The following is a 27,347-nucleotide window of genomic DNA, read 5'->3' as shown; positions in this document are numbered from 1 at the left end:
ACAAAAACTGCTCTGTAATAAATTACTCTTTCCTAGTTTTAATGCTGAGTGTACATCCTACACCCTCACCCTGCAGCACTGCAGCCAGCTGTATTAGAAAACAGCAACTGGATAAGTAATAGAGAAGCAAATTAATATTTTTCCACCACATGAGAATAAGGAGTGTAATGCTCCTAATTACTTTTTAACCACTTTGCAAAACACAACCTCCCCTGGAGCTCAAATTCATTATTGCACAACTTAATTCTGAGGTTGCTTATTTTCTAAACAATAGACTTCTTATGTCGAATCTAAGTCTGAGCGAGTCGAAGTCTGCTTTGCATATTGTAACTGTGACAGATGGTGAGTAATTCGGCTAAACAGCTGTGGACTCCAGCGGTGCTTCAAAGTCAGAGGCGGGCCTCCTCCTCTGGAGGAGCTTCGGGGAAGCCCCAAGGAGTCACAGAGAGGTGAAGGAGTATCGCATTAGCTGTTGCATTTCTACGTTTTCTAAAGCAGGTCGTTTATTACAGACAAATGACACTTTAAAGCAGGGGGGGTTTGTTCATATAGGCTAGGCTAATCACAGCTTTTTGTTCAGTTTTCAGCCATAATATTTACTTCAAAACACTGGAAAAATGAAAACAAACAACTTGTGAAATATGAACTTATTCAATATGTGATCCTGGATTTGACTTTTTGTCTGCCTCCGACAGGAGCCCAATGACACGACACGGAGTCACCCAGAGGGGGCGTACGCCAACACGATCCTCCCTAACCACCACGTCCCTCATCCTCATCCCCACCCTCATCCTCACCCGCACCCTCTTTCTCACCCTCTTCCTGCGCCGCACCAACATCGCCCGGGACACCACGGCATATTTGAGGACTTCGCTTGCTAAAGCCAGCTTTTGTTTCCAGTCCTGGTGACAAAACAAGACAGGAACTATCTGTGTTGAGACAAAAACAGATTCCCTCCCTCTTCCTCCTCCTCCTCCTCTGCATCTCCGTATTTTCTTTGCTCTCACCAGTGAAAAGCTACAGCCAAAGTCAAAAACACTAAACTTGTGCTGCTAACAAACCACTTGTATGTACAGTTTAGGCACAAATCAGACACGGCTTCTTCTTCTTCTTCTTCTTCTTCTAATTCTTCTTCTTTGTCTGTTTTTCTCGTTTTGATCCAAATGGGAACCAAACCTAACTCAGCGTCGCCTTGACTTCTCGGAGACTACATTGACCAACTCTTTGGTACATGATCACTACGAAGGGATAAGAGGAAAAATGCACTTTAAAAAGGATTTATTTATTCTGTTGGCATCTATTTTTAATTGTTAATAATATTATTACGTCTTTGTTCCTGAATCTACTCTGACTTCATGAAGCTGTATCAGATCATTACACTTGATAAATTATGTAATTATTTAACAAAGTACTATTATCTGTCTGTTCTGTATTGTATACAAGATAACAGTAAGCAAACCTTGTTGGTGTTGAACCATCCGAAGTGTGAGTGGATTTATTTAGGCTGAGAAAGGAGCTAGCAGCATCTTTCCACATGAAGCATCCTGTCCGGTTTGTGGTGAAGGTGTTAGAGTAGCAGTGTACCTGTACATAAATCACAAAGTCCTACAAGGTTTGTTTTAATGGTTGTTGTTTATATTTAGTTACTATATAACTTATGTAGTATCACTTTTAATTATTTATGCATTTTAGATGAGTTTTTTTATATGAACATCACGATTGTAGCAAATACTATCCGCTGACTGCCGAATATTACCGCAAAGGTGACAAAACTGGATGACAAACGTATTCGTAGCTCTTGAGCTTATTCATATTTTGTCACATCAGAGCCACATAACTCATGTATTTCATCTGGACTTTATGTGACATACCAACACAGAGTGGTGCATAATTGTCCTTCTTATCAATCTGAGCATTTTCCAGTGAAAAGAGCTCTACAGCATGATGCTGCCACCGCTGTGTGGCGATGCTGCCATCCTGCATTTAGGCCAAACGTTGTGTTTCTCTTTCCATTTTCAGAAGATTGATTGAGGTTTTCTGCAATGGTAAAACTTGAGATGTTGCTTTAAACTTTGTTATAAATGTGTCCCTGTCATGTCTGCTGTGTTCAATAATATTCCCTAACAAACCTCTAGGACACATGTGTCAAACTCGAGGCCTGTGGGCCAAATCTGGCCCTCCATAGCTTTTTATGTGGCCCTCTGAGTTCTAGACTAAATACAAAGTGTTCTAAAATTTTATGTTATCAATCAAATTAATGCAGTTTTTATCTGTTTACTGCCAAATCATATCAATCAGTCCCTCCAGTTTCTTGCAAATTATCGTGGAATTTCACACAAAATCAACAAATCCCCAAACTTTTTGCACTGATATATAGCTGGGAGTTTATTGCTGATTTTTTACAAAAATTGTCAAAAACTTTCTTACTTATACTAAACAGCTGCCTCAGTCTTAATTAATGTCAGATTATAGTCCGAGATCTGTACAGCGAGTAATAAAAAGTGACATTTACCGTCATAAATAAGTGCAAATATTTCCAAATTAGTCCCACAAACACTTTGATTTTTATTGCAAAAAAATTCCCAAACAATCATAAAATCCTGGAAGGACTGAAAAGATGTTCAATATTATTTAATTTTAAGAATTAATTGGTATTTCAACAGCTTGTGAGCAGGTTTTATCAATACATTCTGGCACAACCGGCCCTTTAAGTCCATTCCAATGACTTAAACCGGCCCTTTAAGTAAACCGTTCCAATGTTTAGCAGCACAAATTGTAAAATCCTGATCACCTCTGAATTTTAGCCAAAATTGAAACAAATTTTCATTTCAGGTCTTATCAACATGTAAGGGCCTTTTCTCTCAGAAAATATCAATAAAACTCAATGTGCACTTCCTGAAATTAAATAATATTAGCATCCTTTTACCTTTATGTAATTTGACATGATACAAATGAAAACTGATAAAATAACATAAATTTTATTTTGAAGTTCTTTTATGTAGAGTGTTGAGGGCCACATGAATAGTGTTGGCGGACCAGATTTGGCCCACAAACCTCAAGTTTGATCTGTAAAACCTGGTTGGTTGACAGCATCAGTTTGCATGTTTTAACTTAATGATTTGTATCCAATTAAAGGGGCTGAATACAAACACATGAGGTTTTAATCTGTTTGAAGTTTTGAAATCCAGCGTCATTTTAACTCCTTTTCAAAGTCGGCCTTTTCTTTGTGTTGATGATGCAGGTAAAATCCCAGTGAAATCATTACTGTGTGGCTTTAGGGTGGCAATAGCTTCAAGGGCTGCGAATACTTTTGCTGTATATTTTCCCTTTTGTTATATTTCCACACAAATCTTTGCAATGGGATCAGAAGCTGTTTATGTTTTTAGCTGTAAAACAGCTGTACTTGAATTATTCCTCTGATTTCTCTTTTTATTCCCTCCATCCAACCCTTCATTCTGGTTAATAACACAACTTTCAGCTGACATAAGCAATAAGAGACAGAATCTTACCTCTTTTGCCAAGTCATCTCCTTCAAATGTGGGCCGCAGCGACTGCAAGAAGCACAGCAGCTTATTACCGTGTGTGTGTGTGTGTGTGTGTGGGTGTGTGTGTGTGTGTTTGCATGCATACTTTAACATTTTGCACACATGATTGATTACATTAAGGTGACACAGCTCCGCTAAGCTGATCCAGTGAAATTAGTGGATTAGAATCAGAGAAGTTTGCGGGAAAACTACACAGGCATTATTTTGGTTTGTAGGTTTTTATCTACGAAATCCAGGCAAAAACCTCTGCATCACAAACACGGCTGCAGACGACGGAGCAGTCTTTCTGGGTTAGGCGTGAAAATACCTGACAAGGACACGGTAAATTTTAAGAGCACAAGTTAGAGGAGCGGTAATGGAAATTAATAATGAAAACTTTTACTCTGATTCCCTCATGTTCATATTTTCCACTATTGTACAAGGCCAGTCTAGTCACTAACTGCTTTTTCCGCTGCAGGAAAATCCCTAAATTCACACGGCGAGAGCTTTTAAAAATTTAGTCTGAGGTTCCTTGTTTTATTTTTAACACATTCAGGGACCACACAGTTAGCTGTTCGATCTTTTTATTCTGTGACCGTCGCTGTTTCTGATGTTCTGCTGGTTTTATTTTCCTAGCTGCCTGGTTCAAAGGCACATTGAATTTAGTAACAATTTGTCTCATTAAAACAACAAATATTAACGTATTTTACTGGGATTTTATATGACAGACCAACACAGTGTTGTGTATTGTAAAGTAGGAGTAAAATGATGCATTGTTTTTAATGTCATTCCCTGTTCAAAAACATACCTTGTGTTTTGCTTTGATTCCTTCATGCATGTTTGAGAAATCTTTTAATCTCTATGGCAACCACTGGTTGGACCTAGCCCCGCCTTCGAGGCGCAGCTCCTCCTTAGAGCTACGGTCCAAGTCTTCAAGCTTCCGCCTCACAGAGCAGCTCCTTCAGACTAGCTAGCAGCAATTAGCAAACACTGCAGAAGCTCATTATCTGAGCCACTTCTCAGTGAAACGCTTTTAAAAACGTCGTTACAGGGTTAACAGCGGAGCAATGATGACTTCCTGGAGGTGAAGTTTCAGAAAGTGCAAGTGTTTCTTTAAGAGAGAGGGACCCAATTTCAAGGCGTTAAATTAAAAAGTCAAATTTCTTTTAGCTCGTTTGATACTTACAGGATTTTTATAATAACTGAGGGTCACATAGTTACTTGATTGTGATATAAAATGGCAGTAGGTGCCAGTAAGACTTTAAGATTTTATTTTAAATTCTAACCATGTTTCAGGTTTCTCCACAACTTTATGGCTGCTGCGATTCCTGGTCTTCATAAAACTGTTCACTAATATTCACTGAAGAGTAGGAGTAAAACAAAAAATAAAATGTACACAGGTGGACTCTATTTACTGACTAAGTAACTTTTGAGAGCAACTGGTTGAATTGTATTTTATTTAGGATGATAAGAGCTAACAGTAGTAAATATGAAGGTACTATAAACTGTTTAAATTTAAATAGTTTACTTTCATTTTGCAGCGACATGCTGTCACATAAAATCCCAGCAAGTACATGCTTGTGGCTTAAATGTGACAAAACGAAGGAATACAAAGGGTTTTATTACTTTATTTTTTTTTGTAAATCCCAGCAAACATTTACAGTTTTGTTGGTTTTTTTTGTTTGTTTATATAGCAAGAATCTACAGACGAGGATTAGGGCCACCGGAAAAAAAAAAAAAATTCTGACTTTAATCTCAGTCAGATTCTCAGAGAATTCTGAGTTTAAAGTCAGAATTCTGAGATTAAAGTCAGAATTCAGAATTCTGAGTTTAAAGTCAGAATTCTGAGATTAAAGTCAGAATTCTGAGATTAAAGTCAGAATTCTGAGATTAAAGTCAGAATTCTGAGTTTAAAATCAGAATTCTGAGATTAAAGTCAGAATTCTGAGATTAAAGTCAGAATTCTTTTCTTTTTTTTCCGGTGGCCCTAATCCTCTTACATAAGAATCTCATTCTGCACCGGGCACAAATTTTGCTCCAGATTTTCTAAAAAAGGGCAGATCATGAAGACTCCATGTTTTGTTTTGCTGCGTTCCTTGATTCCTGCAATGGACACACCTGCACAAAGGTTACCTTTAACTATCGCTTAGTGATGAAAAACAAGCTAACATAATTTAGTGTTCTGCTCTAATCACTGCACCTCTGAATAAATGAATAAATAAATGACTGCAGCTCCTTCTGTCTGTTGCACAGTTAGCTCATCGTTGATTAATAATTCAGGAAATAATGGTTCTCGATTTATGGCTGTGCTTTGTTTTTATTAAAGTGCCCATCTATCACCACATTGGGCCAAATGCAGTAGCTGCTAATCCACTACTGCAAAACATGAGACTAAATGTTATTAATATTATTTCATCTAGATATAGAGTTATAAGACAGTGCAGTTTGTGAAATTGTTGCATAAATGGTGATGAAAATATTTTCACTGTGTGATTCAAAGGGCAAATATATTTTAAAAAAAGAAAATCTAAAAATATGAATGGCATGTAACATATATAAATAAGAATAGAGTGTAAAAAATATAGAGGTTCAATCCTGCCATATTTAACATTAAATACAGAAATAAATAAATGACTCGTTAAAAATAATTGCCAAAAATCCTGCAGAAATTAATAATTATTAAATAAATCTCTTTTTTCATTATTATCTTGTTATATTTTATGGCATGCTTATTTGTCAAGTTGCTTTTTGGTACTGTAGTTATTTTAATTAGTCATTTATTTTTCATTCATTCTTAATTATGTCAGGATTGGTCCTCCACACTTAAAAAAAAAACTCTGTACAATGAATACAAGAAAAAAGAATACCTATCCTCACCAGAAATGACACAAACTTTAGAGACTTGACAGAATTTCAAGTTCCACAAAATTGGCTTCATTTCTTCACTTTAAAACCTGTAAAACAATTTTTTAATATCCCAAAGTTGTTGAAATGTATTTATTACATTATTACTTTGATCTGTACATGTGTTCAGACCAAAGTAATAATGCTGGTCAGAACCAGAGCACAAATTTTATTCATTAAAATTGTGTCAGAATTGTTACATTTTAAACTACAGCATCTGTTCCATTGACTAGGATCATAAGAGAAAGCTTTTAAACTCCTTACAAGGTGCCGGTTTGCTAGACTCTCTTCCTCATTAGATAAATTGGCATATAAATATTTTTACTTTGTGAGCATCAGCCTTATTATCACCGCTTTAGCATTAAGCCCTGATGTCTGAATTAAGCACTCCAAATGTTATGGCAACAATTTTTGGCAACGTTTGGGTCTGTTCTTAGAAATATTGTGAGTTACAAGCCTGAACATAAATAAAAAATTTTAAAAATAATTAAAAATGATGATATAAGCCCTTCGGCGTTAACAAATGACGCTTTTGTTAATCTATTTGATATATTCAGTCGCCGCTGTTCTGCCATATTTCAACGCGGCTCGGAATGAGATCCCAGCCTCCGACTGTTGATTTCCCTCCCCCTTTCAAGTAATCATGCTCCATACATGGATGTTTAATATTCATAATCATGTGTCACTTTGACATTTTCAAAAGGTTCCCAATCACCGTCTCTGATGGCATCCTGTACAGGCCATGCATAGCAATCTTCTCCTCTGTCATCAATAATTGTAGCCATCCTCTGAGAAGTCACACAGGAGCTGGTGTGCTGAGCTGAATACAGACCTGGATGATTACCTACATGCACTTTTTTGGAGTTCATGTTTAACCCATCATCTGTGTTCGTCTCAGGTCCAGTGGGTCCACTTCACAACAGGCACATTCAGGTTCTCTGTATTTATTCTAACAGAGGATATCAAGTTGGTGGTTAACATCAGTCCAGAAGCTTCTGCCCCTATACATGAAATATAATAAATAACTCTAAACAAACTACAAAACAATAAGTCACAGTTAGCAGTTAGCATTAGTTAGCAGTAGTTGTAAAATTAAACATAGCTAAAATGCACAATATTAATAACAATATCAGTTAAAAACATTTACACAAGCTAGCAAAGTAAGTCACAAAACACTGCATATGATCGCATTTGTCTAAAATATATGTTAAAAGCTAACACTTGTAAAGAAAACACAGATAAATACCACAGTTACTGATGGCAACGGGGAAAAAAGGGGGCGGAGCTGTCAGTTACTGGTTGCTATGGTAACCACCAACTGCCAAGAGCAACAGAACTTTTATATTCGCCAATAAATATCAGGAGAAACAACTTCTTGACTAAATAAAATAGATTAAAAGAATAAATAAATTCTGACAAACTTCACATTTATAATGTTAAGATAAAGCTCTGTTACGCATGCTAAAAAAAAACAAAAAAACAATCTTCGTACTAAAACAAATCCTCAGTGATTTTGTTTCTGGAATCTCTTTCAAGTTAAAGTTATAAACAGAGACTCAGTGACGTGCGGTCAGGGGAGGCAGGTGAGGCAGTGCCTCACCAGCCATCATGGAAAGAAAGAAAATATATAATCATAAAGTAATTTAAATTGTTATATTCATCCGGTGGTTTGTACTAAAAAATATTTATTTTTCACGTAGCTTCACCAATTTCGATTTTTATTTGTTCAAAATCGCTGAATTTTCTTATTTTCCCATTCAAATGCTTGGAAGCGATGCCGGTGAGGCAGCAGCGAGCTCTGCCTCACCTTGGATTGCGCAACCCCTGGCTCTGCGCTGGCTGCTAAGCGGAGAGAGCATGTTGCTGTACGGCGTCAATAAAATGGTTTAAACAAATTTAATATGTGAACTTATTTCCAATAATTTAGCTTATGTATATAATGTACAGTGCTTTTTGTCACCAACTGTGTTTGTGTAACGTGTTTCGTGTAATGAGCGATTATAAACGGCAGAGAACAGGTTCGAGGTGAGGCAGGCAGTTCTCTTGCCTCATGGCAGGGGGCGCTCAAGATCCCAGACGTTCGTCTTGTTCACTCCTCAACTGCCGAGTAAGTGACAGCGAGCTAGGCTAAACGATTCGGGAAGCAAGTCAAGTGCAGCGATAGATTATAATAGAGATAGTGATTTTTTTTCCTCTCGCTTATCCCGACTTTCGACATGGATGACTACATTACAACACTAAAAAAGTTTTCTCAAGTGGACTTTCAATCGAAGCAGGAGATAATAACCTTTATAAGTAAAGGTAAGACAGTAATAACATTTATTTTGTTTTGTTTTTTAAGGAAATGTGTGTTTTGTGAGCTACAGTTTGTATGTGTAAGGATGCAGAAGTGAAACATAACCTGTAAACTGCTGTCAGTCTATGCATCTATTTGCAAATCTGATTCTGATGACGTCAGTGCCTCACCAGCTATGAACCTCACCGCACGTCACTGCAGAGACTTATATGAAAAAATACTCTAGTAAAGTGATGTCAAACTCATTTTCGTTTTGGACCAAATGAAGATAATACATTTTATCAATGTATTGATAAAACCCGTTCACAAACTGTAAAAATATCAACAAATTCTTAAAATTAAATAATAATATTTAACATCTTTTCAGTCCCTCTAGAATTTCATTATTGTTTGTGGGGCTAATTTGGGTGTATTTCTATATTTGTGCTTATGTTGGTAAATGTGACTTTTTATTACTTGCTGTATAGATCATGGATTATAATCTGACATCAATTAAGGTTGAGGCAGCTTTGAGTTTGACACATGTGCTCTAGTAAAAGCACAGGTTGAAGTTTTGAAACTTACTTAAGTACCAAAACTAAGAGTGACTTTCAATAAGTCTAAAATAGTAAAAATGTTGTAGTCATACAAAATACTAGCCATACATTTTTTTACTTTTGCTCACAACATGCACTGTTAGCACAGAAATAAATAAAAAAAATACATATACGTTCTAGTTTTTCTTCAAACCAAATCTCCATCAGGACCATTTATTTTGCACAAACCACAGCGAATTTGTCACTAATATTTAATTGATTTAATTGATGAAGGATTTTTTAAACAAGGCTACAGATGGGGAATGTCTTGCGTCTCTGAATGTGTTCCTGTTGTTTGAGTTTTCACTCAGGTTAAAGCCTCCATTTTGTTTTTCTTCTTCTGCTTTGCTTGGGTTGGATCCAACTGTATGCTGAATTACTGGCACTTTTTGTGTTAGAGGTGAGTTTTTTCCCTCTTTATCTTTTTCATCATGGAAAATATAAGGAGTAGAAAGTGCAGATAGTGAGTAAAAGTAAAAAATACTCAATGTAAAGTACAGATACCTGAAAAAAAAAGTACTTTTTTTACTCTATAACTCTGTGTGTGTGACAAAAAGACACCTTTGCTGCTTCCCAACATGCTGCTCTCATTTCTGGGATTCCTCAAACTCTTCATCAGAGATCCTGTCCTTCATTTTTTGGATCTTTTCTCCATGGCATCGCGCTTGTATTTGCTTAGTACATTATAAGTAAAACCCACATATTCCAACCGGCCACAGTTTGAAATATCTGGTTTTTTCTTTTCTTTTTTTGTCAACCAAATATTTCTAAGCTGAAGCCTGAAGGGAAAAAAGCGTGTAAGATGGCGGTGATGCAAGCTTCTGTCTGGATTTCAGTGGGAGAAATTTCATCTTGTTTCTGACAGAAATGGAAATGGACCATCCCAGAGAGGGAGCACAGAGAGCATACATGTTGTATATAAGTGTTACGATGATGTGAATATTCCTCTGTTAGAACAGATTTTATAAATGTCAAATATGGTAAATACAAAAACTATTAAAGTTTAGATAAAAAAAACCTAACTGTGTCTCAAAGTCCAGACGTCACTTCAGTTTGTGGTGTCATTTTTTTACTACTCATCCATAAACCTGTGGAAATAAGCAATAAATTAATTAATCTAAGATAAATTAAAACAAGATAAATAATTTCCAGTTGCATGATTTATCTTTTTTTTTCTTTTTACCAAAATTGGATGAGAAAAGTCTTCAGTCTGATGCTTTGGTTTCAACTATCCCTTTTTCGAAGGACAATCTTGTTCATAATTAATTTTATTTGTTGTTTATGACATTTTGTTTATTTATTTAAAATGTTTTCCAGTTCCAGTACTAAATGTTCATTATAATTCAAAGTTTATTTATCTTTAAAAATGTGTTCTTGCATTATTATCCCATTACCAATACTGGAAAATGATTCCAATAAAACAATGTTGTCGTTTATCGAGACAACTTCTGGAACAAGCTATTCGATTAAAACCTCTAAAATGTAAAATATGTTCCACAATCTGACCAGTTTTGTTTCAGTGCCATCCAAGTAAACAAAAACAAAATAAAATAAAAAACATCTATAGATACTTTTACAGTGCCAGTCGACTTTCAGACTGCTTGCCCTTAAGGGAGGAGAAAGTCCTGGGACTCTGCGTAAAATGAAGTACAAAATAATGACTTACAATTAAAACCTTGCTGCTCTGTAGTTATGTGGTTTTACAGCATGCCTAAGGGTAGTGCACATAGACCCTCAAAATAACTGAAGCTGTAATTAAGGTCACAACATTTTTTTCCCGTTTTTAACCCAACCCAGACATCAGAATGGTGGATCTGACAGAAACGGCCTGCTCAGGGCAGAGGATTGGAAAAAATCGGACATTTTTATGTCAGATAAAACTGGGGATTTTCAAATGTTGTTCAGTTGTAGTTTTCATCTTTGCAACCAGCAGTCACCGGCGGAGTACAAACCTGGACGAAGTGCGTACTTGTGCTGACACCTAAAGGACAAAATGAAATCTGTGGGTAGAACGCAAAAATAAAAATAAATCTACACACATACAGCTCTCGAAAAAATTAAGAGACCACTTAAAATGATCAGGTTCTCTGATTTTACTTTTTATAGGTATATGTTTGAGTAAAATGAACATTGTTCTTTTATTCTATGAACTACTGACAACATGTCTGTGAAATTCCAAGCAAAGATTTAGTATTTATTTGCAGAAAAAGAGAAATGGTCAAAATAATGAAAAAGATGCAGCGCTTTCAGACCTCAAATAATGTAAATAAAACAACAATACCAATATTTTAACTCAGGAAGAGTTCAGAAATCAATATTTGGTGGATTAACCATGAGGTTTTCAATGGGGTTCAGTGCAGTGGTCTCTTAATTATTTCCAGAGCGAATCCGGGTCACGGCACCAGATGTAACCCGCCTGTGTTCGTCTCAGGTCCAGCAGGTCGGCTTCACGACAGACACATTCAGGTTCTCTGTATTTATTCTAACAAAAGAGGAAATCAAGCCGGTGGTTAACATCAGCCCAGCAGCTTCTGCCCCTCAGTTACAAACTGCAACAGAAAAACGGGGGAGGAGCTGGCAGTTACCGGTTGCTACGGTAACCACCAACCGCCAACAGCAGGTTTAACAGTTTAACACAACTTGTTGACTAAACAAAGTAAATTCAAAAACATAAATACATTTTGGCAAACTTCACATTTACAATATTTTTAAAACGAAACCCTGCTACATATAAATATATGAAAAACTAATATTCTATCTTTATTTTCATGTTTTCTAAATATGTTAAAATAAATCATTTTCAGAAAAATATGCCATTTTTACAGCTATTACTATTTTGAATTTTGATACACAAACACACAGATAAATATTTAAAATTATTTATTTAGAAAAATTACAATGATTCACAGTTTATTGAGAATTACAGCACTCAATTACACGTCATGAGTCATGTGCATTAACCAAATTGTACCGCTTTGGTTTAACAAGTACCAATGTGTGTGAAAACAGTACAAACCAGTGAATGGGGTGCAAAGGGAAAACTTCAGCTTCTTGTGGAAATAAATGTGGAATGAACTCAACATATTAAAATGACTTTAGGACTTCAAAAAAAGGTAAAATAAAACATAACTTGCTGTGGAAAGATGTTTAAAAATGGAGTGTACAAAGAATGTCATGAAAGCAGAAAATACTGTGTTATTTAGGTGATGTGACAGATAAATAAATCATTAAAAATACATAAGGAGCCTTCATTCAGCCACACAAGATAATTAATCCGATGCCTCACTTGATTCTAGACCAGCGGTGTCAAACTCATTTTTGTTTTGGGCCAAATCAAAATTATAAATCCTCTTAAAGGGCCGGTTGTGCCAGAATGTATTGACGAAACCCGTTCACAAATTGTTAAAATATCAATAAATTCTTAAAATTAAATAATATATTACATCTTTACAGTCCCTCCTGGGTTTCACGATTGTTTTGTGATTTTTTTGCAATAAAAATCAAAGTGTTTGTGGTACTAATTTTGAAATATTTGCACTTATTTATGACGATAAGTGTGACTTTTTATTACTCACTGTACAGGTCACGGACTATAAGCTGAAATTAATTAAGACTGAGGCAGCTGTTTAGTACAAGTAAGAACGTTTTAGACCATTTTTGTGGAATAAACTACCAATTAAGTATTAGTGCAAGAAAAGTGTGGGTATTTGTTGATTTTGCGTGAATTTCCACAATAATTTGCAAGAAAATGGAGGGACTGATTCATATAATTTGGCAGTAAACGGATAAAAACTGAATGGATCTGATCGATAAAATAACATTTCAGCACATTTAGTGTTTAGTCTAGAATTTACAGGGCCACATAAAAAGCTGTGGCGGGTTGGATTTGGCCCACGGGCCTCGAGTTTGACACTTGTGATCCAGACCTTTCATGCTGACAGAAAGGCAAGAAAACAGCACATTTTAGTAACTTCATATTGTAATCTCAACCTCCTTATTTCACAGTGATTTCTCTGGAAGACTCTTCAGGAAAACATTCACACCAAGTTAGCAGATATATATATATAAAAAAATAAGCATAAAACTGAACTTAATGCTCCGTGTTCACACTGTGAATAAAACAGAAAAGAAATGCGGCGGACCACCACGGCGGCTGTAGTGTCTCCAACATATATATTAAATCCAATTACAGTTAAATAAAAGGACTCGCCTCGGTTTTTATGTATTTCAAAGCAAATGTGATGAAAAAGTGTCTACAGAGAGCAAAATACATTAAAAGGGCCTGTCAGCAAAATTACAGTGTATTTACTCTGCCTCAAACAGAAGGTACGAGTCATGAACAGTACTGTGATATACACACTGCTGCACTTGAAGAAACAAAAATATGTCTTTGAAATTTAAAATCCCGTCGCCTAAAAGCTGCCTGTCCAGCTGTGTTATCTGTAATATTGCACATTTTAATGTACTAATAAATTACTGCTGTCCAGCACTACTACATCCATTACCGCTGAGAGACAGAAGAAACCTCCTACTGCATTTCACAACATCTGGAGTTCAAGCACACCAAAAAAAAACCTTCTCCAATTTCTGCTTCTGTTGACTTAGAAAAATATTTCTAATGTAATTAAAATATATCCCGACACCCAGACAGTAACAAAGTCATTATTCATAGGGCTCGTTTGTTTTGTACCATTAAAACATGTTCAATAAGAAGCATTTCCAGTAAGTCGAGTCTTCATAAATCAAACCCAACAGATACTTTCCAGAGAGCTCCTCCCGGTTTCGAGGCACACGTTACGTTCAGCCTGCAGATGGTCGGGTTCATGGTCCAAGTTCGCAATAAAAACTCAACCGAGAACCCACTTCAGTCTCCCAGCTGTGGCAGGCGTTATAAACACACAGAAAGCTCCACTCTCCCAGCCATACAAGTTCAACAATACCAAAATACCACTTTATATATATATACATATATATATATATATATATATAAAAAACAAGACAGCCAACATATGAAATGTCTTTGTCAAGGCACGTTATACAGACACACTTCTGTGAACACTCATACCAGTTAAGTATAAAAAGTGCAAGAACTGGGGCACACAAGCAGTGGTGCAATGTACCGCTGGAAATAAAATAAAACATTAACTTCCAATTTAATGATACGGATTAAATCAAAGGGCGACCTCAAAAAGCAAACCAGTCGCTGCTCATAAGTCAAACCCCTCTGAAAAGCAGCAATGAAATTTTTTAATTACAAATCGCTTATTGTTTTGATTAATTGGTTTCCAAACCCAACATACCTACTCCATTAGCTCACTCTATCCTAATGAAAAAAAATTTCATTCATCAGAATGTGAAGCAACCAAGATACACGTTCCAAAAAGCATTATTTCCCCTTGAACGTCTTAATGCTTTTTTTAATGCAACAACCACAAACAGTTTTACTTGAGGGACAAAGTAGAGAATAACCGAGAAGTGGAAGGTAAGTACATGGTTTTTAAAATGTAAAAAAATTTTATCTGTTGCCAATAAAACCTTAAAAAAAATACAAACTTTTAAACCTAAAAGCAAAATACATGGTGGTGGAACCATCATGCTGTGGGGACACTTTATAGTTAAACCAAGTAGAGGATAAAAAATACTTTAAAATCACCTTTTTTAGCTTTTTATCATGTTTTAATGTTATAACATGATATAGGTGAAGTGTCAGAAAGAGTAAGAGTTTCTTAAAAAGACAGAGACCCAATTTCAAGGTGTAATATTTCATATGCTGCGTTATAAAAATGTTTGGAAAATACGTATTACCGCCCCTGTAAAACTGACTATTAATGAATCTAATAAAATGTAGACGCATCATGCATAACCTTCACAGTTATACAGTACCAGTACTCCATATAATATTCTACAAATTTAAATAAAACACATCAAAGTTTGTGGTTGCAATGCGAGAAAATGCAAAAAAAAGTTCAAGGGGTGCTAATACTTTTAAAAGACATGTTTGTTAGCTTTCTCAGCTAATCTAAGCTAATGTTCCCAAAGGGAAACTGCCTCCTTCTAATTGTGACCAATTAACATAATTACTCCTAATTAGGCATGGGCCAGTCTTCTCACAGCATCTAAAAAATATTTAAAGGAAAAAAATTAGTACCATTATTGAATTTATTTCATTCTTACTGAGATAAAATATTAAAGAGGTTATTGTGAACTGCAATATTGAATTTAACATAAAAATTTAATAAATACCACTAAATGTTGGAGTAATTTTCAAGTAACCTTGCCTTTTATGCCTTTCTGCTCCAGTAGTCAAGCTGAGTACTTCACTCTGTCCCAAACACATTTCCATCGAATAAACATTGAAAAAACAACGTTGGATTGTGTCTAAATAATGTTAAAATATGGATAAATAGAGTGAAAATATGTCAGCACAAACATATCTGCTGGTACCTAAAGATGGGCAGCAAAGACTTAATTTAAGAACCTGTTTGGGCCAAATTTTGTTGAATAGACAAAAAAAAAAGTTCAATTTTTAGTACGTTTTTCAATTCAGTCCTAAAAAGTCAATGGATGTCAAATGTTTGGCGACTAAAGATGGTTTCCAACTGTATTTATGAGCAAGTGTGTTCGGTGGAGCTACTTTACTTTCCAAGCCAAATCTAAATTTGTTCTTGTAGGCTCAAGAGAAAAGAAGTGGCCTTTCTTCAGCCAGCCGACTGGCAGTGTGCAGCAACTAGTTCTTAGATTTTAATGGAAGAACTTTAAATTGGACCATAACAACATGCAGCAGCCGGCCCATGCCTACCCCTGAATATTCTCAGTCTTTGGTAGCGATTTCCACCTGAATACTGAGGAGACGACACAAACTCCTCATAGCTACTGCAAAGCCACGAGTCTCTAGTTTTTTTGCCTCCCCTAGTGGTCAAAACTGCTTATTGCAATTTTTATATTTGTCAGCATAGCTAACACATTTGGTTTCATTATAAACCTGTGTTCTGTCTGTTTATCAAAACTAGCTAAAAAAGACAAAGCTGACAAAACAGCCTTTAGGGAGAACCGTCAGGTTGGACTTAAAGCTGGTAGAAGACTTGTTGCTTTTTTCAACCGACTCCAACATCTTCAGTCCGTTTTACGAAAATAAAGCAGGTGAAAAGCTTCAAGTACTGTTTCCTTGTTCTTGTTCGAAAAGCAGCATGGCGAGTTGCGATCGGGACCCGAGGCCCTCCATGTTGCTCTGAATACACCGGTGGTAGATGTCTTCGCTGAGTTTCGGGTTGCAAGACTGGTAGCGGTACTGCTGGTGAAGAGCTGGCTCAACAGCTCTGAATACGTGCAGACCAGAATACTTCACAAAAATGTCATAAATGTCCAGACTTTCAAGGATGTCCTCGTTCTCTTGGACGTCCGCCACCATGCGGGATCGCGTCGCCATGTAGTCGGAGTTGTAAAAGCACGCCTCGTCAAATGACCTGCGGTCAAACTGTCCGGCATCCTTCACCAGGTCGACTGTGGCAGGGGGCGGCTGGTTGTGGTAGGAAACATCGGGGTTGTACTCCTGGAAGTGGATGGGGAAGAAGACCTGCCAGTTATTTATAGAGTTCATGCGGCAGCGGTTGAGAAACTCGCCGTTGATGTTCGTGTTGACGTGCGCCAGGAAGAACAAAGTGTCCACCGGGTGCTTTTTGGAGATAATGTCCATGAACTTAATCTGGGACGGTATCTCCGTCTTGACGCTGATCCAGGGGATTTTCACCGTGGGGTATTTTCGTTCGTAAACATTTATCTGATTCTTCACGTCAATAAATATGTCGTTGTGGTTCACGTGTTGAGCCTCCTCTGGGTCGTAAATGAACAGAAACGTGAGGATGGCGTTTTCGCTCGTCTCAAAGGCATTGGAGGCAAAGACTTTCATTAAATGGTTGACGTAGCTGCGGTCTTCTGCAGTCAGAGGTATAATGATGTGAACCCTGGTCGCTTCGGTGACGTAGGGCATGGGAATGATCTCTATGAGGCTCAGAGGTCGCACCAGGTGGACTCTCTTGGTGATGGAGCGGCTGTGACCTTTCTGATTAATGACCTCCAGCTGAAGGTCTAAGGTGTACTCCATGCCCCTGGTGGGGTCGAAGCGTCTGTATCCGTTAATCAGCTGCTGCTTCTTCAGATGTAAGGTGGGCATGTACTTTTTGTTCAGCTCCTCTATGGCTGTGTCTATGACCTCTGCCACATCCAGTTTATCGATACCCCGCAACTCACACTTAGGAGCGCTGTCGATGCACGAATAAATCTCCTCCTCTGTGAAGTACTCCCATTTTAGAACTTCAAACCGAGATTTAGGCTCAAAAGGCGGATTGACCCCGACTGGCCACTGGGCGCTTCGGTTACCTTCAAAAGCGAGAACGCTGACATTTTTTATCTCCGCCTGCGGACACACAACAAGAGTTTTTTTAATATCATTGAAAAATGTGTCTATTTTAATTAGGGCTGAAAAGATTAATCGGATTAATCGATTATTGAAATAATCGCCATCTAAGTTAGAAATCGATTAATTGCTAACTAAAGTACAAAGACTCAAAGATGTGCAATTTCTGAAAAAACAATGAAGCCGAAACTGTACAAAATGTCACTGCTTCACCTTCTTACAGTCTGCAGTAAGGACGCAAATTCATGGAAAGTTGAGTGGAAAGAAAAAGTAAAAGAAAAATCTGCTCAATGAAGGTTTTTGCAAGTTTTAGAGTTACATTTAAAAATGTTACATTTCTCATAAGTTGAGTTGCAAAAAAAGGATTATCAAACATAATAAACAAACCAAACATAATGTTTTGGGGGGTTTTTAAGCAAAACACCTTTTAGTTCTCCTCTCAGATTAAAGTAAAGATTGGGTTTCATTTGGAAATCTAAAAATAAACGTGGCAACACAGTGTTTGATATGAGCAGAAAACAATTAAATGGAGCATTGCTAAAGACAAGATAAGATAACAGATAAAAAAAATAAAAAACACTTTTTTATCTTTTGATCTGTTATACAAAAACAGATCTGTTATATAAAAGACACAAAATAAAAATGATGTGAAAAGTCATAATTAGGGCTGCAACTAACAACTACTTCTGGTAAACTATTAATTTATCAATTATTCTGATGATTAATTGGTTCAAAAAATGGCACAGTCTACAGATTTTTAATTTAACCATGTAAGACTCTTTTTAAATAAAGCATTAGAAATATGTTAATAGATGCAAATAAAAAAGTAATAGACATTTTATTGAATGAAATAAAATATTACAGCATTTCCTCAGTAAATCTGAAACAGCTGAAACTAACACTATGCTCTTGAGAAGTTTCAACTAAAATAAATTTATAGAAAGATGTTTTTAGATTAAATCCAAATGTATATATTGTTGTACAACGTTAGCTTAATTACTGATCTAAATATGTTTTTTTTTGTCCGTACACTCCAGTTAACAATTAACAACTAAGAAATTAGTTCACGATTATTTGAATTAATCACGATTAATCGTTTCAGCCCTAGTCGTAATTATAAAAAATAAACACTTGAAATGCATCAATCTGTATGCAATGAATGAGATTCATGTCTGAACTGAAATAAATGATCTTTTTTCTGGTATGCTAGTCAGATCTTTTGTTTTTGGCATTTTGCGGGGGGAATAATGATAAGACGAGATTGAATTTCCGAATCATTCGCAGGTGATTTGTGACTCTTGGCAATCTGCTTACCTGCAGCTTAGCAATCTCATTGTAAGTCTTGTGCAGCTCAATCTCGGAGAAGCATCGGTGCAGCCGGTACATTTGTTCGGGGTCAGACACGGGATGAACAGTCAGGGCTCTCTTGAACTTCTCGTTCTGCTCTTTATTTGGGTCCGAGTTTTTTCCGAGCTCGTAATGGTGGTACTCGAGTCCCTGCAAAGAAGACAAACAAAGAGCGCTCTTCATGAGACGTGATGGCATGACAGAAGTACGCCGAATGCCGTTCCAGGCCTGGTTGTTACGGAGCGTTACTTCCTTTCAAACATTTTGTGCCAACTAGACAGCGTATCAGGCTCATCTCCACGGGAAAGTTTGCTCAGTGAGCTGAAACTTCACAGTGATGCTAAAAAAAACCCCAAAAAAAACAGACTTTCGCTGCGGGGTTAGCAACCGTGTTTGCTCTTTGACAAATTCACAGGAACGTCAAAATAAAACAAAAGACGTGGCTGAGGACCTAATCTCAGTCTCCAGCTGAAAAAAACCCTGAAAAGAATCTGATGAAGCCATTAAGAGAAGAAAGAACGGAGGAAGCGCTTAGCTAAGCAGCGAGGCCGCTCTATTACCAGTGTTTGCCAACAGCTTATAGCCTGTAGCCCAACACTTAGTGAAGCATTGTCCGTGCCTAATTGGCATCAGTGTTCCCTTTGTACAGGAAAAAAAAAAAGATGTCTGGCTCTGTGTTCAAGCTGTTTTCTCAACTATTTGAGGCCTGTTAACTTCCCCCTGCCTGTCTCCGTTATCTAAAGGGCTAAGTTGAGCGCTGCTGGCTCGGGGCTCTTCTGATAGCCAAGTTACTCCCTCTCAATTGTGCAACAAGAAAGTTTGCAGCTTTGGCCAGGAGCCAAGCAGGAAAAATGGGAGTAAAAAGCATTTACATATCTACTGGGTGAGTCAAAAAAAAAAAAAAATTCACTTAAGGCCATTGTTTGAGTTTGTATTGCCCAGTTAACGATTAATCGATCACTAAATTTGTTGATTATTATTTCAGTAATCAATTAATCACAATTAAGTCGATTAATCGTTGGAGCCCTGAAGGATATTATGACTGAGAACAGAATTTGTGATTACACCGTTACGAAGCTGTTTTTCATGAACGCTTCGTGAGACACAGAGTTTTGGCGCCACAACTGAGAAACTAGCCTACTTCATGCGTTCATACAGGTTCTACTGAAACAATGTGGATAAAAAATGTACACTGAACAAAATAAGTGTGTCTAATCACTTAATTTAAGATTTACCAAGAGATGCAATTACTTTCTGGTTGGTTTCAATAGTCTTTTTCATAAACAAACTGAATCAATTGCAAAATGAACTTTGTATTTACTCAGGTTATCTTTGGAACTAGTGTGACAAAAAAAGCCAAAACTAAAAAATATTCAAGGGGAACTAATTATTTGCATTGCACTGTATATGTTTGTAAGTAAAACATTAACACTAGAAGAACTGAAGCAAACTCTGCTGAAAGACAAACAAAAAACCTCCCTGCAGGCCTTGGGACAAAGCCTGTTTGACCTTAAATGCTAATGACATTATAGGAGCAGAGCATGTTGACCCACAGGGGATTTTCACACCATTGAACCTAAGTCAACCTCTCAGCTGTGTCCCCTGTGCCTGTTTACCTGCCCCTTAATGCCCCGGGTGCAGCGGGAAGTTAAAGGGCACGAGCCCTCTCCTCTGTAATATGAATACCATCTCTTTGCTAGCGCCGTAATTACAGTTCTATAGAGCTGTCTGTCAGTGCTAGTGCAAAGTAATGATTTCTGCAGGGACGGTTATGTTTTCCTTGTGAGGAGAAGAACCCCCCACTGCAGGCAGCTATCCAAGATAACTCTTCTTCTTCTTCGTTTTTACAGCTTAACATTCGTTTAAACTACGGACTGCTTCCTTTCATCTGCTCTCAAGTAAAAAAACATCTTTTATAACTTCATGTTTGTGTTGTAAGCCAGGAGTTTCCCCAAAGAGCATTAACCTCTGGCCAGGACCCTGTTTTCAAACCAGGATATATATAAAGAAACAAACGTTTAGAAGGTTTTTGTTCTTCACTATTCCATAATTATTATATTCATTTAGCATATATGCTAACCTTATACCTTCTGATTTTAGATGTAGCAGAAAATCTGTTACCAGATGATTAAATTAGTCAACACAATTCCCTCTTTGTGATATTTTATATTAATCACATCAGATTTTAATTTATTCCCACAAGTGGGCTGCTGGATGCTTAATTTGGTCTTTTTTTTGTTAGAAACTTTAGTTTAATATGCTTTATGCATATTTTCTATTATAATACATGATACATGGCTTTCACGTTGTTTTTCACTGCCTTTGTTTCTTTTCTTTTTTCAGGATAATTTTCGATGACTTCTTGTCAATCAAGATACTTGAATAAGAAGTACGTATGCTTGTAAAATTTGCCTGTTCCTACAATTAAGTTAAATTTCGTGCTTGCTATGCTAGCTTGAGGAGAAAAGCAGTTTGATGAATTGAAATTTTATTTCAGAATTTACATTTAAAAATCAATCATTTTAACTTTTGTATTTTTTTTTTTTAAATGATCAAAAAACAGAAAACCAAAGTTATGGTGAAGAAATTTATGGGATTCAACTATTTTTTATTTTTGCATGTTTTTTCTCATTTTCTCTCCAACTTTCTCAGGCCACCACATCGCCCCCTGGTGGTCCTCACTTTGAAAATGGAAAAGAAGAGTGAGTTTAAGTCAACTTACCTCATGTTCACTGACACAGTTGGTGCTGGTGTAATCGATAATGCATCTGCCGAGCCACTCATCTGGCCTGGAGCTCAGGATGTCGTTTCTGCAGTTTTCCAGGAAGGGTTGAAGTCGCAGGAGCAAGCTGCGCGACAGGAGGTACCCAAACCCCCCGTAGCAGTACTTCCCTTCCATCTCCCCTCCGATGAACTCTTCAGGACTACCCATGTACAGCTCTCGATTCACGCTCAGGTGCTCCACCAGCTCTCTGATCCGGTCGGCTTCGGTGTAGGCGTCGTCTTGGACGAAGTAGAACCAGTTGTACTCGTTGATGTAGTGGTCTAAGACGTACCTGATGGTCTGATACATGTTCCAGATCAGCCTCTCATCTCCGTGGGAGACCACAAACATGCCGTGGGGGACTTTGCGGTTGCGGGAGCCGGTGAAGAAGACCACGATGTCCAGGTGGTGGCTTATGGTGCGGTTCACCGCCACACCGAGGGTGTTGATGGTGTTTTTGGAGGTCAGGACTCCAACAAACAAGCGCTCCCGCATGCCAAGCTCCGTGCTTATGTACTTAGCCCTGAGAAACAAGGTGGAGAACGAATGGATCAATACAGCTGTTTGATAGTTTGATTGATTGATCTTTTTATTTATTCAATGGGTCATCACAATATTTCAAAACGCTTCAACATTTTAAACAACTTGACTGAAAATGGATGACGCTGGATGATATGGCTAAAAAAATATACCACAATATAAACGTTTCATATAGAACATTATTGATCAGTATTTTGTTTTAAATATATGAAATACTAACAAAATGGTGAGACCTTTCCTCTTTTATCCAGTTTTCACTCCACGTCGGTGTGGTTTATTTTTAAAAAAGTTAAGAGAAACGGTGCAAAACCTTAAACTGCTGCTGCGCAAGTTTCTGAAGTTGTTGCTAGGTAACCAAAGAATGAGTGAGTTGCTAGGTAACCAAAGAGCAGTGAGTTAGTTCATTCCACCAATCTTGCTTAGCTGGCTGTGAAAGGTTTAGCGGTTAAAGTCTTTCCTTTGCCTACATTCCCCAGAATGCTGTGCGGTACTGGGTCAGAGTTCAGTGAATATTTTATATATTGAATATTTTAGACATATTATCTATTGATACTGATCATGTATCTATCACAATATATATTGTTACTGATTTATTATCTAGCCTTAGCAGAAGTATGAGGCTTATATTTATACCTGACCTATAGATCAAAATAAACTAAACTTCATAAATAATTACAATATAAAACCCAAAATATTTCATTTCTTGTACATAAAAACAATAAACAGAAAACGAAAAGAAAATCATCCAAAACTAAAACAGAAAGTAATGGCATTAAAATCATAAAAAAGAGAGAGAGGAGTAAAGTAAATGTGGATTTACTTGCAAACTTTAGAAAATTATGCCGATAAATAAACATTCTACATAACATTTCCAATAAGTGTGACCATAAGTATTATTTTAGCAACAATAGGAATAATTGTTGCTTTTTGTTTTTTAATTATGAAAATGATAATGCGCTGCATTTTCATTTTAAAATTTTGCATTTACACCTTGAAACCGTGGTATTCTCATACCAGCCTAAAGTACCTAAAATACAACTAAAGGCAACAGGTTGGCTGGCTGCATGAAATCTTACATTCAGTTTATTAAAACCAGATAAGCGGGTCGAGTGATTTCACAAGCTACTGCTGAAGCCATAGATATGTCAATCGCTGTGACACACATGGAAACACTAGCAAAGGAAATTACAGCTTCTTTAGAAATTTAAACGCGTAGGAACCTGCAAAGCGATTCAACATAACCAACAGTGCAGCCAACTTCATTTCCTTTTTATAACCCACATGGCATCTTTGAGGACCCAGTTTAGAGCCGTGCCCATTTGATGATTCATCTAATAATAGAGCAACTTTATCTGCAAATAGTAGCATTTAGAAGAGTTCACAACTTAAAAGGAAAACTGGTCTACTTCTACTGGTTACATATTAAAAATTATTATCCATAATGGCTTGTTCATTAGATGTATGACAAACACAACTGTAAAATTACTTTAGGTTCGGTTTCCATCTTTTTAAAGTTGGTAAAGCAACTAAATCATGAGTATTTCTGGACTTTTTCTGGTGTAACTTGAGAGCCGTCTGCTGAGGGACATTTTGTCCCAACCGTCCATCAAGTCGTAATCACCAGGGCTTGTTTCATTTCCATTTTTAGTCATTTTCAATGTTCCACTCTTGGTCTTCTGAAAGAAAAACTTGGTTTTATGACTCCAATAAACAATATCGACCAGCAGTAGGGAACATTAGAGTTATTCTGGTTTGATCAGGGGCCACAGTTTATCATATTACAGTTGAAATAATACAAAGTAAAAATAATATGTGCAATATAAGCCTTTTATAACCGTTTATCTCCATAATTCACAGTTACAAAAACTAAACTAATCTAAGTAGCTGAACATAAAAGAGTTTTCAAGATAGGAATGCTTAGGCATGAAGGGGCATCATTAGATGCCATTACCTATTATTCTAAAAAGAATCGGCCTATAAATTAAAGGACTTTTCAAAATTACATCTTTAATTTTAGCAAAACCTTCTCCTAAACCTAAAGACTATTTCAAGGGACTGAAATAAAATGTATCCACTTTTGGGTGTGAGGGTTAACATTCAAACAAGGTCTCTATCCACAGGTTCTTGGAAATGTTTGCCTGCTTATGCAGAAAATGTAAGTTAGACATCTTTCAGTGTGTGGGCATACAGTGGCACCTTGTCAGCCTCAGCCTCAGTCCTCAAGCCTGGCTAGTATTAATAAGCATCTACAAATGTCTGACGGTTTGCTTCATATTTTAATTAGATTTAGGACAGATAACGTAAATTGTCTTGTAATAGTTACTACTAGCGGTGGAGGCGAGTGTGAGGAGAGCAGAAGGAACTGTGTGGTGTGGAAGTGGCCAGTATAATTTAGGAACCGTTTTCAAACACATTTGGCACTAGCTGATAAGATAATTGATAACAAAATAAAAAAGGTTGCACTCTTTATCTTGAGAACTTAACTGGAGGGTTTGCTTTGCAGAAACAACACATTTGTCTGCTTACAAGTTGAAAATATATTGCTGAAACTTTGGTCCGACAAAACTGTATTTGATATACGTGAAGACAGGCAGATTTATTTTAAATGAACTAAACAGTAAACAGATGTTGATTTATTATCCTGTAGTTAATTTGTTTAACTTTTATAACTTAACTCTGTTGTTTTGTGTGAAAGAAATAATGCAAGTTGATTATTTTTCTCTGAAGTCAAAATATTTTGTGCTTTTTGTACTTTAAAATATCAGATTCTACAATAACAATCATCACTATGTAATAAAATAAATGACCTGATATTTATTCCAACTGTGAAAACAGCCCTCAAGTCCTCAACAGTCCTCAAGTATCATTTGTTGAGCAACTCCTGGTAGCATCACTGTTTTAGAAGTAGTATTTTCTGCTATGTTGGATCACAACTTCTAAAATTTTAATGCTATTACAACTTTTATAACGTTGTAGCTCTCCTGTTTTTACCCTAAACCCAAAACTGTATTAATTAAAGTTGTTTTGTTTCAGTAGTTAAAGATATTTTTCAACACACCCTCAAAACAAACTTTGCACAAAAAATAAGAATTGATCAGAATCCATCCAGCAATTTTTTTTACTTGCAGGCTCAGAAAATATCTCCTCCTTTTTGTCGTTCTAAAATGTAAGAAATTACTTCACTAAAACTGCTATTTAAAGTGGTTAAATATAAAAACTTATTATGAATATTTATTGTGTGTGGTGAGACCAAGTTAATAATGGCCATTTTAATCCCACTTTTTATGGAAACAAAGTTAAAATAATGTGTTTTGGCATTGGCCCCCCCATATGGCCACCTCTTCTAAAACTTTCTGGGGTCGCCCCTGGCTGTTACTAGCCTGTTGTTATACTCCTAAAATTACAGGCCAGACTGTGACACCTGTACATCTGCACCATGTGGGGTCTGACATGCTTTATCATCAACTAGTCCTCGTATTAAGTAAATTACAGCCCACAGTGAAATTATTTGAAGCGTGTATGAAAATCCAGAATGAACGGTGACCCTGAACTGACCTGAAAACTTTCTTTGGAGCACTCGGCTGGACTTGTTTGTAAGGGACTATTCTTGGCTCGAAATCCTCTTCGGACTCCACATCGTTGCCAGTGGAAATGGAGCTGGGCTTTCGGGCTCCTTTGAGGAGTCCATCCTGACCCGAAGCCACATCCTCGCCCTCCTTCCCCTCCACGGGACACGCTTCTTCCGTCCAGCTCACGCTCAACAAACTCAACGTGAAGCCCAATGAAATGCCGATTACCACGGGGCCGAGCGACCGCAGGACAGAAATAAACACTGAAAATCTCATTTTAAACGTCGGCTCTCCCTCCGCTCCTGCCTGCTAGTCCCGCTTCAGTCGCTTCCGGAAGCCGGTCTAACGGGGCTTCTGGGACGGGACAGCTCGGTTGTTCATCAAGTCTGAAGAGACTCAGCTGTATCAAAGTGACTTTTTTAAAAAAGATGCAGCTCCTTCCTTAAATTCTACGCAGGACTGTTACGTGTCAGTGTCCGCTGCCTGGCTCCTCCTCCCCGGCTTGGCGTAAGCATCATGAGGCGGGCGGGGCTCCCGGCTGCGCGGGGCGGAGGGATATCACAGTGATGAGCCGGCTGAAGACAGGTAACGGTCAGGAAAATGAAGAAACGTCATCCGCCTGGCAGTTGGTTGCCATGGCTGGCGTTTACAGTTGGCTCATAGTGACCGAAATAATCGATTTTACGTCAAAATTACCTTAATATTTATTAGTGTTAGTGTTTCAACCAATGCTTAAACAAAGTGTTTTTCCCTATCAAACTGATAAAACACGCAATATCACCTTAAATATGTATAACTTTTATAAATTTTCTCAAGTCACTTCTAGGTTTAGTGCGTTTTATGTGATTGACTAGAATATAAAGTAGTGCAGAACTGCGACGGAAGTTCAAAAATATTCTAGAATAGAATAGAAGTGGCAGGCAAGTCAAAGCATCTATATAAAAACAAAAATATAAAAACAGAACAAAAATTAATATTAAAAAAATACAGTGCAGTTATTAAAAATAATATGTTCTGATTTAAAGAAATGTGCCAGTGACAGAGATGGGTTACCCCAACAATTTACTCAAATAAGAGTAGCTCTACTTCAACATATTTCTGCTCTAGTAAAAGTAAAAAGTAGCCACTCAAAAAATTACTCAACTAAGAGTAAAAATATTTTTGGCAAAAGGCGACTCAAGTACTGAGTAACTGATCAAAACATCATTTAATATTTAACATTTTTGTTAAAAAATTTTTACATTTAGAAAGTAAAGTTGTATTGAAATTTGGAGTTTGAATACATACAAAATAATTCATATAAATTACATAATTGCAAAACAAAAAAAAATACAGTTCACTTTGTAGATGCACTCAGGTCAACAAAAGTGAGTGCATCTATGAAGAATAATTGCCAAGTGTTGGTGCAAATTATT

At 36.9% G+C, this 27,347-nt stretch overlaps 2 protein-coding genes and 1 long non-coding RNA gene across 4 annotated transcripts in view; 1 reads left to right on the top strand and 2 right to left on the bottom strand.

Annotated features, from left to right (window-relative positions):
- The window catches only part of asic4a (acid-sensing (proton-gated) ion channel family member 4a), a 128,418-nt gene extending 126,944 nt beyond the window's left edge, over positions 1 to 1,474 (top strand). The window contains exon 10 of the mRNA XM_028024129.1: positions 696 to 1,474. Coding sequence (XP_027879930.1) covers positions 696 to 881 — 186 coding nt within the window. The 3' untranslated portion in view covers positions 882 to 1,474. The remainder of the gene's footprint in view (positions 1 to 695) is intronic.
- LOC114148690 (uncharacterized) lies at positions 1,459 to 10,593 on the bottom strand. Of its 2 annotated transcripts, XR_003596321.1 has the most exons (4): positions 8,930 to 10,593; positions 7,144 to 7,983; positions 3,510 to 3,551; positions 1,459 to 1,584 (listed from the first exon to the last, which is right to left on the bottom strand). It is a non-coding gene; the product is annotated as an uncharacterized LOC114148690 (long non-coding RNA). The 2 variants fall into 2 exon arrangements; XR_003596320.1 differs by lacking the exons at positions 1,459 to 1,584; positions 3,510 to 3,551 and having other exon boundaries at positions 6,231 to 7,983; positions 8,930 to 10,592.
- Positions 10,594 to 12,164: 1,571 nt separating this feature from the next.
- chpfa (chondroitin polymerizing factor a) lies at positions 12,165 to 26,465 on the bottom strand. Its single transcript, XM_028023057.1, has 4 exons — positions 25,919 to 26,465; positions 21,782 to 22,346; positions 19,027 to 19,209; positions 12,165 to 17,712 (listed from the first exon to the last, which is right to left on the bottom strand). The coding sequence occupies exons 1-4, from the start codon at positions 26,206 to 26,208 to the stop codon at positions 16,450 to 16,452; spliced, it is 2,301 nt and encodes a 766-aa protein (XP_027878858.1). The 5' UTR covers positions 26,209 to 26,465; the 3' UTR covers positions 12,165 to 16,449.
- Positions 26,466 to 27,347: the final 882 nt, after the last annotated feature.

The sequence above is a fragment of the Xiphophorus couchianus genome, chromosome 7 (genome assembly GCF_001444195.1).
Source record: "Xiphophorus couchianus chromosome 7, X_couchianus-1.0, whole genome shotgun sequence".
NCBI lineage: Eukaryota > Metazoa > Chordata > Actinopteri > Cyprinodontiformes > Poeciliidae > Xiphophorus > Xiphophorus couchianus.
This window is presented reverse-complemented; position numbering and strand designations above follow the sequence as displayed.